Source organism: Prosopis cineraria, unplaced genomic scaffold, assembly GCF_029017545.1.
Source record: "Prosopis cineraria cultivar Desert tree isolate PC_DT_omini unplaced genomic scaffold, ASM2901754v1 PC10, whole genome shotgun sequence".
In the NCBI taxonomy this organism is placed as follows: Eukaryota; Viridiplantae; Streptophyta; class Magnoliopsida; order Fabales; family Fabaceae; genus Prosopis; species Prosopis cineraria.
Window position 1 is genome coordinate 37,404,615 of NW_026555341.1, and position 9,471 is coordinate 37,414,085.

Consider the following 9,471-nt stretch of genomic DNA (forward strand, 5'->3'; position numbering starts at 1 on the left):
CAAATACGGGTATGCTGAGGTATAATATGACACAATTCGTCGCACAATGCACATTTTATAAAATTTTAAGACCCCAATACGAAAATACGACATCAACATTAATAGAACGCTATATCTTTTATAAATATGAAGACAGCATTTAAGTTCAATTCTTTATTCCAATAATTGCTCACATTTAATTATACCGGCAGTATTCCAAACAGATTTTTTTTAGTAAGAGAATGCCGAAGTGCGAAAAAGTAAAAAAGAAAAAATACCATATATTGTGCCATAAGATACAATTTCTTCAATAAATTCTTCCAACCAGACTCACATATTTTGTGTTATCTTCTTTTCAGCAAATATAAAGGTCATAAACATATAAAATTATCTTGATCCTTGCGATGTAAAACTTGACAAAGCAAAATATAATCATTAAAATATTATCCCACATAAGATGCTGAAAGATTAAAACCAAATTACTTTGTAGCATCAAGAGCAATCCCAGGTCTCGGCTTTATCACGAACTGAATAGCAAACTATTGGCATTTTCTTTGAAGAACTTCACAAATCACGAGCAAGTAGAAATTTATAGCTAATATTTAAAATGTGAACATCATTTAGCATCTATAGACTACACCTCCAACATCAAACAAGCTAAAATTATACGTTCCTTACTTCTTTTCCCTCTAGATTAGCTAGCTCATAACAAGGCCAGCAATAAGTGCCCCGCGCCAGCTGCCTTAGCAATAAGCACACTTTTGGCCCCAAAAAAAAAAAATATCTAGAGATTGTCAAACTCTTAAGAGTGCTCCTCAAGAACTTACACAAAAACACATTGAGACAGTATAGCATAATAAATAATTCACTGTAATTAGATACAAGTACAGACGAGCGTTTATTTCCAATATATAGATGAGAAAATTAGAAATTGAAATCGTTGACCAGGAAAAACACTTTCATACTTGAACACGAATGAACAAACTACAAAATATGTGTTCTTCCAGTCTAGCCATTAAGATTACAATCCTGGGTATTCTCCTTGAGCTCCATGTACACATTGAATGGAAAACATTTTCTTCAATCATTCTTGAATTGAAAGTGGTCTAACTGAACCTGTTGAAACGACCAGATCGATCAACAATTGACCGAAGAGATTTCTTGATCATCAATCAAAATAACGGGGACATGTGCTATCTTTGGCCAATCTTGGCCCTGCGATTTGTCAAAGCATGTTTTAAGTTTCGGGCAATCCTTGATGAGAAGAGTTTCAAGAGAAACATTCTCTTGTCCATCTAGAAATGGCATAATATTGTGACAGTAGCTCGTTTCTAAATGTTTAAGGGACTCGCTTAAGCATGACAGTCGAGGAAGTGATTTCAATCTGGGGCAGTTTTTCAACCGCAGGGCATGCAAGGATGGGAAATCACCGCTTTTTACTCCATCCCACTCTTCCAATTTGGGCATGTCTTCAAAGACTAGTTTTTCAAGACGAGGAAATGCATGATCCTGTGAATTACCACTACTCTTTCTACAGAATAGCTGGTCTATTCTCTTTAACTCATCCATTTTTGTGATGTGCAGAGACTGAAGTGATGGCAAATCACCAAGGGATGGAAGGAACTGACAGTTTTTGAAACTGTAGAGAGAAAGATCAACTAGACATTCATACAATGGGTCACTAATCCACGTTGGAAGCTTGGAACCACCGTAGTCTAGTATTCGCAGTTCTTGTAGGTGCAATGTGGGTTGAAGATGTTCAAGTATTTTCTCATCATTGGTGTTAATATTTTCAACTATTTTACCGCTCCACCTTAGCTCCAAAGTAGTGAGGTAATTCTTATCAATCAAAGCTGCTTCCTCAGCGTCTTCTATGTCTAGAACATTCTCAAGCCTCGAAACGCAAAATGATCCAGTAAGATTTCTGATGCTTCCCAGCTCTTGAATTCTGTATCCTTTTTCTTTGCCAACAATAAACGCTGACAAAGTTTGAAGGTTAGTTAAGTTGCTAATTCCAGATGGCATAGATTGCAACTGTCTAATAACATCAAAATCAAGATGCCTGAGCTTGGTGAGCTTACTCATGCCATTGGGTAACTCAACTAGATTGAAACAACCTCTGAGGTTCAGAGTTTGTAAATTTTGAAGATTGTCAATCGAATCAGGCAACTCCTTCATGGGTGTGTGAGAGAGATCCAAATACCGTAATGATTTCAAATACCCAATGGAACTTGGTAATTCAGACAAAAGGCTATAACTGAAGTTCAATGATGTCAAATTCTTCAGGCTCAAGAAGAGATCACGAGGAACTTTTTTGAAAGAGACCCCATGATCAGGAAGTAAGAAAAGAGTCCGAAGATACTTGAACCTTTTTATAGCGTTAAACTTCGTATCATCAAAGCTTTTACAAAGTATGCACATGTGCGTTACCACTTCAGGCACATCTGAGATTCTAACAGATCTGGCATCAAAAATAGTAGGGCTGAGTAAAGATTCTGCCAATCTGGAAAATTTATAGAGCAACCTTCTTTTGTTGGGATTATGAAAATCCAAGACCGGGTCAGTTCTAGAGGAAATTATTACTTCTCGCTGCACAAATGAGTCAAACAAGACCCCAGCATCATCTTCTGCTCTATTCCTTGGGCTCTGATTTTTCTGAAAAAGCCCTTCCGCTATCCATAATCTGATCAAATCTTCTTTGGTAAACTCATAATCAATAGGGAAGAGAAAACTATGGGCAATGAGTGATCTATCTTCACGTTCCTCATTGGTGATATCATCTCGTTTGCCAGAATCTACGGATGAGGATGGTTTTCCTGGATTCGGCTCTAAAACTGAAGAGTGGGAGTCTTCATACTTTAACGGTTCATAAGATAAGAGAATAACAAAAACAAACAATAATTACAAACAGTAGAAGAAAGGAACGAAAGATTCCAATAGAAGTATTTGGAATTTATTAAAACTAGCATTTACTCCCCCATGCGTTGCATGGGAAGCTTATACTTTATGGTTATTATAATTGATCTTGTAATGAATTAGATTTACCTTCATGCTAGATAAAAATGATATGGGAAAACAATAGGGTTGCACTAAATAAGAAGAATATTTGAAATGTAATAACCTTCCCTTCCATGTGACTAAACATTGAACTCATGCTTGTTCATTCCTCTCCCCCAAGCAAGAAAACAAAAAACAAAAAAATAAGAACGCACTACATGTACATCCTATATATGATGGACAATAAATAGTTTTAACAAAATGTTGATGCAATTGACTATAAATTTGAAACATATGATAAGGATATGGATAAATATTATCCACAATTATTTTATTTTTCAAGCATATTCCTTCAATTTTATTATTTTCATTGAGACTGGTTAAACCACAGTCTAATCACAGTCGAGTGAACCAGTACCCCAACAAGTTCAATGCTCAGCCAGGTTCTAATAATATTGAATATAATTGAAAGAGAATATGGTAAAAATGATGGAAAGATATTATGTCAAAATGCATAATAACTTCACAGAAAGAATAAGAGGAGGAAACGGTGGAACCTTATCTGCAATGTTAGAAGGCTCGCTTAAGTCCTTAAGTACCAATATAATTGACTCGTTTGACTCCTCATATGCCTCTGGCTCCTGATAAATAAGAGAAACCAAAGACATCTAACTTGTCACAAACTATGTGGAAAGGGGCGTAAAGATGCTACTGAAGAATCAGGCTATATAATTGATTTAAGAAAGTAATAAAGCATGTGTGAATGAGATACATAATTAAATGTTATTGTATATGCAGCTCTCACTAAAATTCCAATTTAAGGGAAGGCACAAGGTGGCTTCGGCCCTTTTCCTAAACAGATGGGGAACTAAAGAATAAAGATGCCATTGAAAGAATTTGACATTTATAATGTTCTTATAAGTAGAAAGAACAGAAATATGCTAACGTAAAGGAACTAGGATATATAATGGCAGGAGATTGACAAAAATATTTGGAGAAAACGTGATCAAGAAAGTTACCACATAAGAAACTTTTGCCTTATCAGCAATATTAGAAGAAGGCTTGACTGGTAAGTCCTCAGATCTCTCAAGTTCCTCAGGTGTGCCAACATCTGTCTCCATTGAAAATGAGATTGCCTTTGGTGGCTGATAGATAAGAAAACCAAAGACAACTGACTTATTAGTTATTACCAAACCCCCCCCAAGGCGCGGCAGGGGGAGGGAGTGAAATAATGCATATAAGGTATTTTAAAAGGAAGTAAGATGTATGGTAAAGATGATGGAAAGATATTATGTCAAAATGAATAATAACTTCACAGAAAGAAGAAGAGGTGGAAAGGGTGGAACCTTATCTGCAATGTTAGAAGGCTCGCTTAAGTCCTCAACTACCAATATACTTGACTCCTTTGACTCCTCATATGCCTCTGGTTCCTGATAAATAAGAGAAACCAAAGACATCTAACTTGTCACAAACTATGTGGAAAGGGGCGTAAAGATGCTACTGAAGAATCAGGCTGGATAATTGATTTAAGAAAGTAATAAAGCATGTGTGAATGAGATACATAATTAAATGTTATTGTATATGCAGCTCTCACTAAAATTCCAATTTAAGGGAAGGCACAAGGTGGCTTCGGCCCTTTTCCTAAACAGATGGGAAACTAAAGAATAAAGATGCTATTGAAAGAATTTGACATCTATAATGTTCTTATAAGTAGAAAGAACAGAAATATGCTATCATAAAGGAACTAGGATATATAATGGCTGGAGATTGACAAAAATATTTGGAGAAAACGTGATCAAGAAAGTCACCACATAAGAAACTTTTGCCTTATCAGCAATATTAGAAGAAGGCTTGACTGGTAAGTCCTCAGATCTCTCAAGTTCCTCAAGTGTGCCAACATCTGTCTCCATTGAAAATGAGATTGCCTTTGGTGGCTGATAGATAAGAAAACCAAAGACAACTGGCTTATTAGTTATTACCAACCCCCCCAGGCGCGGCATGGGGAGGGGGTGAAATAATGCATATAAGGTGTTTTAAAAGGAAGTAAGATGTATGGTAAAGATGATGGAAAGATATTATGTCAAAATGCATAATAACTTCACAGAAAGAATAAGAGGAGGAAACGGTGGAACCTTATCTGCAATGTTAGAAGGCTCGCTCAAGTCCTCAACTACCAATATACTTGACTCCTTTGACTCCTCATATGCCTCTGGCTCCTGATAAATAAGAGAAACCAAAGACATCTAACTTGTCACAAACTATGTGGAAAGGGGCGTAAAGATGCTACTGAAGAATCAGGCTGGATAATTGATTTAAGAATGTAATAAAGCATGTGTGAATGAGATACATAATTAAATGTTATTGCATATGCAGCTCTCACTAAAATTCCAATTTAAGGGAAGGCACAAGGTGGCTTCGGCCCTTTTCCTAAACAGATGGGAAACTAAAGAATAAAGATGCTATTGAAAGAATTTGACATTTATAATGTTCTTATAAGTAGAAAGAACAGAAATATGCTATCGTAAAGGAACTAGGATATATAATGGCTGGTGATTGACAAAAATATTTGGAGAAAACGTGATCAAGAAAGTCACCACATAAGAAACTTTTGCCTTATCAGCAATATTAGAAGAAGGCTTGACTGGTAAGTCCTCAGATCTCTCAAGTTCCTCAGGTGTGCCAACATCTGTCTCCATTGAAAATGAGATTGCCTTTGGTGGCTGATAGATAAGAAAACCAAAGACAACTGACTTATTATTTATTACCAAGCCCCCCCACCCCGCCCCTGGGGGGCGCGGGGGGAGGGGGGTGAAATAATATATATAAGCTATTTGAAAAGGAAGTAAGATGCATAATGGTTTCTAAAATGGAAAAGAAAAAATGGTACGGCCTAACTTTGTTGATAAAATCTAGAAGAAAAGATAATGTGAGTGGGATGAACAAAATGTCATATTCTCACCTGATTTTTAATTTTAGAGGAACATGCGCGGCTCAGGGTATGATTGCTGCGAACTAGCTGCAAGGTTGCTTCCATAACCATCCTGGATAATACCTCTTCATCTCTTGAAGTCAGTAGTATTTTGCACACTGCTCTATGAGCATCACCCAATGGAATTTCTATTTCACCCAGATCAAGCTCTTGCCTAAGGTCATCCAAAATTATCAACATAGATATTAGCCTATCTTTATTTCCGGCTTTCTCTTCACTCCTTTGGTTTTGTAGAATCTCTATTTGTTGATTTCGTGTTACAACTGCCCTAATCACCACATCAAATAACTTGTCTTCTTCAGCTTTTTCTGCGACTTCCTTTGTTAAAGAAGTGTTTGACACACCTTGACCGTACACACCAATTATGCGGATATAAGGATTTTTCAGCATTTTCATGACCTCTTTGGATGTTGAGATGCCATCGTACTCTAATTTTGGAGGATTAGTAAACGTAGGAGAAATACAGTAAAATTCACCTCTTCTTTCGATTTCAATGATATTTTGTCTTAGCTTTCTGGCTTTTCTACTTAGCTTACGCCAGGTTAATAAATTGTATCTAGAACGCTTCGACCTTGCGCGCCATACTTCATCCATGAACTCTGCTACTGTAATCATCAGGTCGTTATATTTGTTCATCCATCGGTGAGGATCTTCATCGATTTTTTCTCCGTTACGCCTTGCACTGTCAATTGTATAGTCGAGAAGACCTGCTATAGCAGAAAGTCTCTCAACTTCTTGATTCAACTCATCGATGTTGAGTTTGAAAAAGACAAGGTCCTTCAACAAGAGCACAGTCAATTTGGCCGTAATGAACGCCGCAGCAGTAATGAAAGCCTCCATACTTTATAATTGATGTCTTTCCATGTATTATTAGCTGTTAAAAAGTAGTGCCAAAAATGAGAATCAGTGTACGGTGATTAATGCAAACCATAGGAAAACTGAACCAAAAGAGTAAGGCGTTAGAGTTTAAAAGCGGGACTTAAAGATTATAATCAACCTTTCCGAAATACCGAATCTTTTCCTAAAAAAAAAACAGTTGGGGAAAAGGATGACTCTGCAGGAATTGGAAATTAACTCGATGTTTCCGGCCCGCTTATACCACGTTTTGCAAGAGAAAAGAAATCGCATAGTGAAAAAAAAAGAATTAAAAAAAAGTTAAAACTAGAACGTAAGGCTTGAAAAAGTGATGTGGGAGCAGTTCAGCATACCTGCAATTTCGATATCCTCAAAGATCTGCAAACATGGAACTCGGGAAGACAAGAGTATACAGGAACAACGGAGAGCTTTGATATATTGTTTGTAATGGCGGTGGAATTTTTTCAGGGAAAAAAAAAAAAGACGCAATCCAGAATTGACGATTGAACTTTCAACGTCACGATAGACAGATTCAAAGACCTCAGCAGCGCAGCGGAAAAACGGGTGGTTGTTAAAAAGAAGACGCCCAGACTTGCCAGTCTCTATTGGTCTGGAAAAAAAAAAGTTGCCAGTATTCAAATTAGACTAAAATATTATTGACCAAAAAAAATTAAAATATTAAATATTAAAAAAAACGTTTTAAATTTTTACACTTTACTCATACTTTATCTTTAATTTCTATATTTTTTTAATATTTTATATTTTTATGTTTTTATTTTTTTTATTATTTTAAGTTTGTCCAAAGCCTTTATTTATAGTTTATTTATAGAGAGACTTAAATTAATATAAAATAAAAATATAAAGATATAAAATATCGAGAAAAAAAAGTATCGAAATTAATAATAAAATACGAATAAAATATAAGTATTGAAAGTTATATTTTTTAAAATATTAAATATTAAACATTAAATAATATTTTAAAAACTTGACTTGGCTTATTTATCTTGGGTTTGTTTTCGATGCTTAGTGCTCATCAGCATGTAGTGTTTCTTGTTCAAAAAAAAATTTGGATCATCCAAATTTAAATTTGCATGGTCCAAATTTTTTTTAATTTCTATTTTTATTTTATATTTATGAAAATAAAATTTATAAATTTTTAAATAAATGTGTTCATAGTTGATATAGTACAATTTAATTTGAATGCTCTGATTAACTATTAAATTTTTTTATAATTTTTATAAATTAACTTTTTTTTTGAGAGAGGAGCAAATATATTAAAATCAAAATAACCATATGTATAGTGGGATCATTCTCCCAATATCTTTTTCAAGTACATGGAGATTACATGGAACATTACTATAACCTAATATGATAAGAATATACGAAGATTTAGGGTCCATTTGGTTTGCTTTCGTTACACGTTCAGAAAGTAAAATTTTACTTTTAGAATGTTGGAAGTTGTTTAGGTAAAATATTCTACATAAAAGTATATCCTGAAAGCATATTTAAATAGTAACTAAAAGTGAATTTGAGAAATATAATTATTTAAAACTTTTAAAAAGTAAGATAATATTTGACCATATTACCTCAAGTTTAATATCTTATTCTTTTACATAAAAAAAGTTAATAAATTAAAAATATAATTATCATTTCAATAATAATAATTAAGTATCAAGTTTTTGAATAATTAATCATGTTAATTTTTAGCATTAATGTATAATAAAAATTATAAATCTTTATCACATTTCCTAAAATTACAAATTAAAAAAGTACAAATAACAAGAGATCAAGTTTTTAACATTATAAATCAAATTTTATGTTATTTAAAAATCTTTATCACATTTTTTAAATATTTCAAATATGTTACATTTATATAATAAAAATTACAAATCATCATAAATCAATGTTCTTTTTAATAATCATACATTCAAAAGTACATTTCACCATCATAATTCAAACAACTTTCAATGTTCTAAACTAACTTTTGAAAAAATATATTCAAATATAAATTTTGTTACAACAATTAACTTTCATTAAATTAACTTTTACCAAATGGACTTTTGGCAAATTGAAAACCAAACACACACTTAGAAACGAAAATGATCAAAGGAAAATCTGTGGGAGATAAAATTAAGGGTTGGTTGTTAATGAATAGCAGTGCATAGCGAATCTCCTCCAAAAGCAAATGTTTAGTTTTTCCCCTTAATATATGTTACACCCGAATGAAGAAGAACTCCATTAAATGAGATGGACAGTTGAGTCTTCTGTAGAGCCTTTCGAACTGAACAATAGATTCTCAATCTTCTTTAGTGAGTTTTCTCCTTTAAGAGAGAGAGAGAGAGAGTGAGAGGTCTCTTCGTCTTTAACGTGAGAGTAAGTGAGTGAGTTCTCTCTGTCTTCTAGTGTAAGAGTGTGTGTGTTGTGATGTTCGGAGTTTTAGAGGTATGGAGGAAGATACGGTTTATTGTCCTCTAGTTTAGAAGTCTAATGATGAGAATGGAGGAGCTAGTATGATTTTGGCAAGGCAATTGGTTACAAATAAAGAATTGAATAAAGCAAGAACGATCTTGATGATCAAACGTGCTTAGAATATGTCAAAGGATCTTGATGTAATTGAGATCATAAGAAAAATTATATCTTTAAATGTGATT

The 9,471-nt window shown here is 33.9% G+C and overlaps 1 protein-coding gene across 3 annotated transcripts; it reads right to left on the reverse strand.

Annotated features, from left to right (window-relative positions):
* Nucleotides 1–817: 817 nt before the first annotated feature.
* LOC129321236 (uncharacterized) lies at nt 818–7,371 on the reverse strand. Of its 3 annotated transcripts, none has more exons than XM_054966941.1 (9): nt 7,174–7,371; nt 5,936–6,839; nt 5,589–5,696; nt 5,109–5,192; nt 4,785–4,910; nt 4,323–4,406; nt 3,996–4,121; nt 3,534–3,617; nt 818–2,835 (listed from the first exon to the last, which is right to left on the reverse strand). In XM_054966941.1, exons 2-9 carry the CDS (start codon nt 6,803–6,805, stop codon nt 1,117–1,119), a joined length of 3,201 nt encoding a protein of 1,066 aa, XP_054822916.1. In that variant the 5' UTR covers nt 6,806–6,839; nt 7,174–7,371; the 3' UTR covers nt 818–1,116. The 3 variants fall into 3 exon arrangements, with proteins under 3 accessions (XP_054822916.1, XP_054822917.1, XP_054822915.1); XM_054966942.1 differs by having other exon boundaries at nt 4,803–4,910; nt 5,571–5,696; XM_054966940.1 differs by having other exon boundaries at nt 5,571–5,696; nt 7,174–7,370.
* Between the last annotated feature and the right edge of the window lie 2,100 nt (nt 7,372–9,471).

Bases quoted from the DNA above. Each gene is read 5' to 3' on its own strand.
- LOC129321236 (XM_054966940.1), bottom strand. From the start codon at position 6,805: ATGGAGGCTTTCATTACTGCTGCGGCGTTCATTACGGCCAAATTGACT. The intron at 5,697-5,935 runs GTGAGAATATGA...CTTATCTATCAG, and splicing joins CCTCTAAAATTAAAAATCAG to CCACCAAAGGCAATCTCATT. The intron at 2,836-3,533 runs GTTCCACCGTTT...GAACCGTTAAAG, and splicing joins CTTCTAACATTGCAGATAAG to TATGAAGACTCCCACTCTTC.